This window comes from Otolemur garnettii, unplaced genomic scaffold (genome assembly GCF_000181295.1).
Source record: "Otolemur garnettii isolate 467f Iridium unplaced genomic scaffold, OtoGar3 scaffold00149, whole genome shotgun sequence".
Lineage (NCBI taxonomy): Eukaryota > Metazoa > Chordata > Mammalia > Primates > Galagidae > Otolemur > Otolemur garnettii.
The window spans coordinates 636,394-637,677 of NW_003852544.1; the positions used below are offsets into that span (position 1 = coordinate 636,394).

Consider the following 1,284-nt stretch of genomic DNA (forward strand, 5'->3'; position numbering starts at 1 on the left):
CTGGCACCATTTAGGCTTATAGGTGTGGGCATAAGAGTCTTACTAGAAGATCTGGGGCTGCATGATAAATTTAACAGCTGGCTTGGTGCCTGTAGCTCAGTGGCTAGGGCACTGGCCACATACATCAGTGGGTTCGACCCCAGCCCAGGCCCGCCAAACAACAATGATGGCTGCAACCAAAAAATAGCTGGGCATTGTGGCGGGTGCCTGTAGTCCCAACAACTTGGGAGGCAGAGGCAAGAGGATTGCTTGAGCCCAGGAGTTGAAGGTGTTGCTGTGAGCTGTGATGCTACAGCACTCTACTCAGGGTAAAAGCTTGAGGCTCTGTCTCACACACACACACACAAAAGTAATCAAAAATAGTTGTCATTTCCCTTTCCTAGGAGCTGAGAGTTGCTCAGCACCTAGCCCACAGAGCCCTCCTTTGGAAGCCCCCAACTCCCTAGCCTCAGCTGCATCTGTGATCAAAGCTAAATCCTACTGAATCTGTGAGAGCCTCATCTAGCTGCCAGTCTCATCAGCAATGTATGTAACAGCTGCAGAATGTTTCCCATGCAGTCTGTGCTAGGGAAACATTTTTCATTTCTAAGTCCTTCATAAATATTCAGGGGACCAAACCCGACCCCTAGGCCCTGGAGAAGGCTCTGAGAGATCTTTCTGTGATTCTTAAGGAAGAATGCACCTTTGTGAACCCCCCAAACAAGCCCGCAGCCCTTTCAGTGGCAGCAGGAGCCCAAGTGGGGAGGAGAGGAAGGGCAGTATCAGAGACAGGCTTGACTGATGTAGGTCTTGGATAGGGGAGCAAGTCCCTGTCCACTCTCAGCATACCACACTTACTGTTTGAACTTGATGAGGGTCTTCTGAGCAGGTGTGCCGATGACATCATGGATTTTTGAGATTTGGTCCAGTTCATTGGCACCAGGGAAGAGGGGTCGCAGGCTGGAAGGGCATGCCAAGGGGCACTGTGGTCAGGACATGGCTATGCGCCGCTCCACTTTACCAGGTGGGCTCATTCACAGGGAAGTGCAAGGAAATGACCCTCACCCAAATAGCAATATTCATGGCCAGGAGACTTCCATTCTCCCTTATGCTTGGTTAGGTCTTCCTGTTTCTACTTTGCTAATAGGTCCTAAATGTGTTTTCTTTTTCTTTTTTTTTTTTTTTTTGAGACAGAGCCTCAAGCTATACCCCTGGGTAGAGTGCCATGACATCACGCTCACAGCAACCTCCAACTCCTGGGCTCAAGCGAGTCTCCTGCCTCAGCCTCCCAAGTAGCTGGGACTA

General features: G+C 50.2%; 1 protein-coding gene across 2 annotated transcripts in view; it reads right to left on the reverse strand.

Annotated features, from left to right (window-relative positions):
• The window catches only part of MOK (MOK protein kinase), a 75,987-nt gene that overhangs the window by 5,204 nt on the left and 69,499 nt on the right, over window positions 1-1,284 (reverse strand). For both annotated transcript variants that reach the window (XM_012811069.2, XM_023518867.1), the window contains one exon: window positions 838-939. In XM_012811069.2, coding sequence (XP_012666523.1) covers window positions 838-939 — 102 coding nt within the window. The remainder of the gene's footprint in view (window positions 1-837; window positions 940-1,284) is intronic.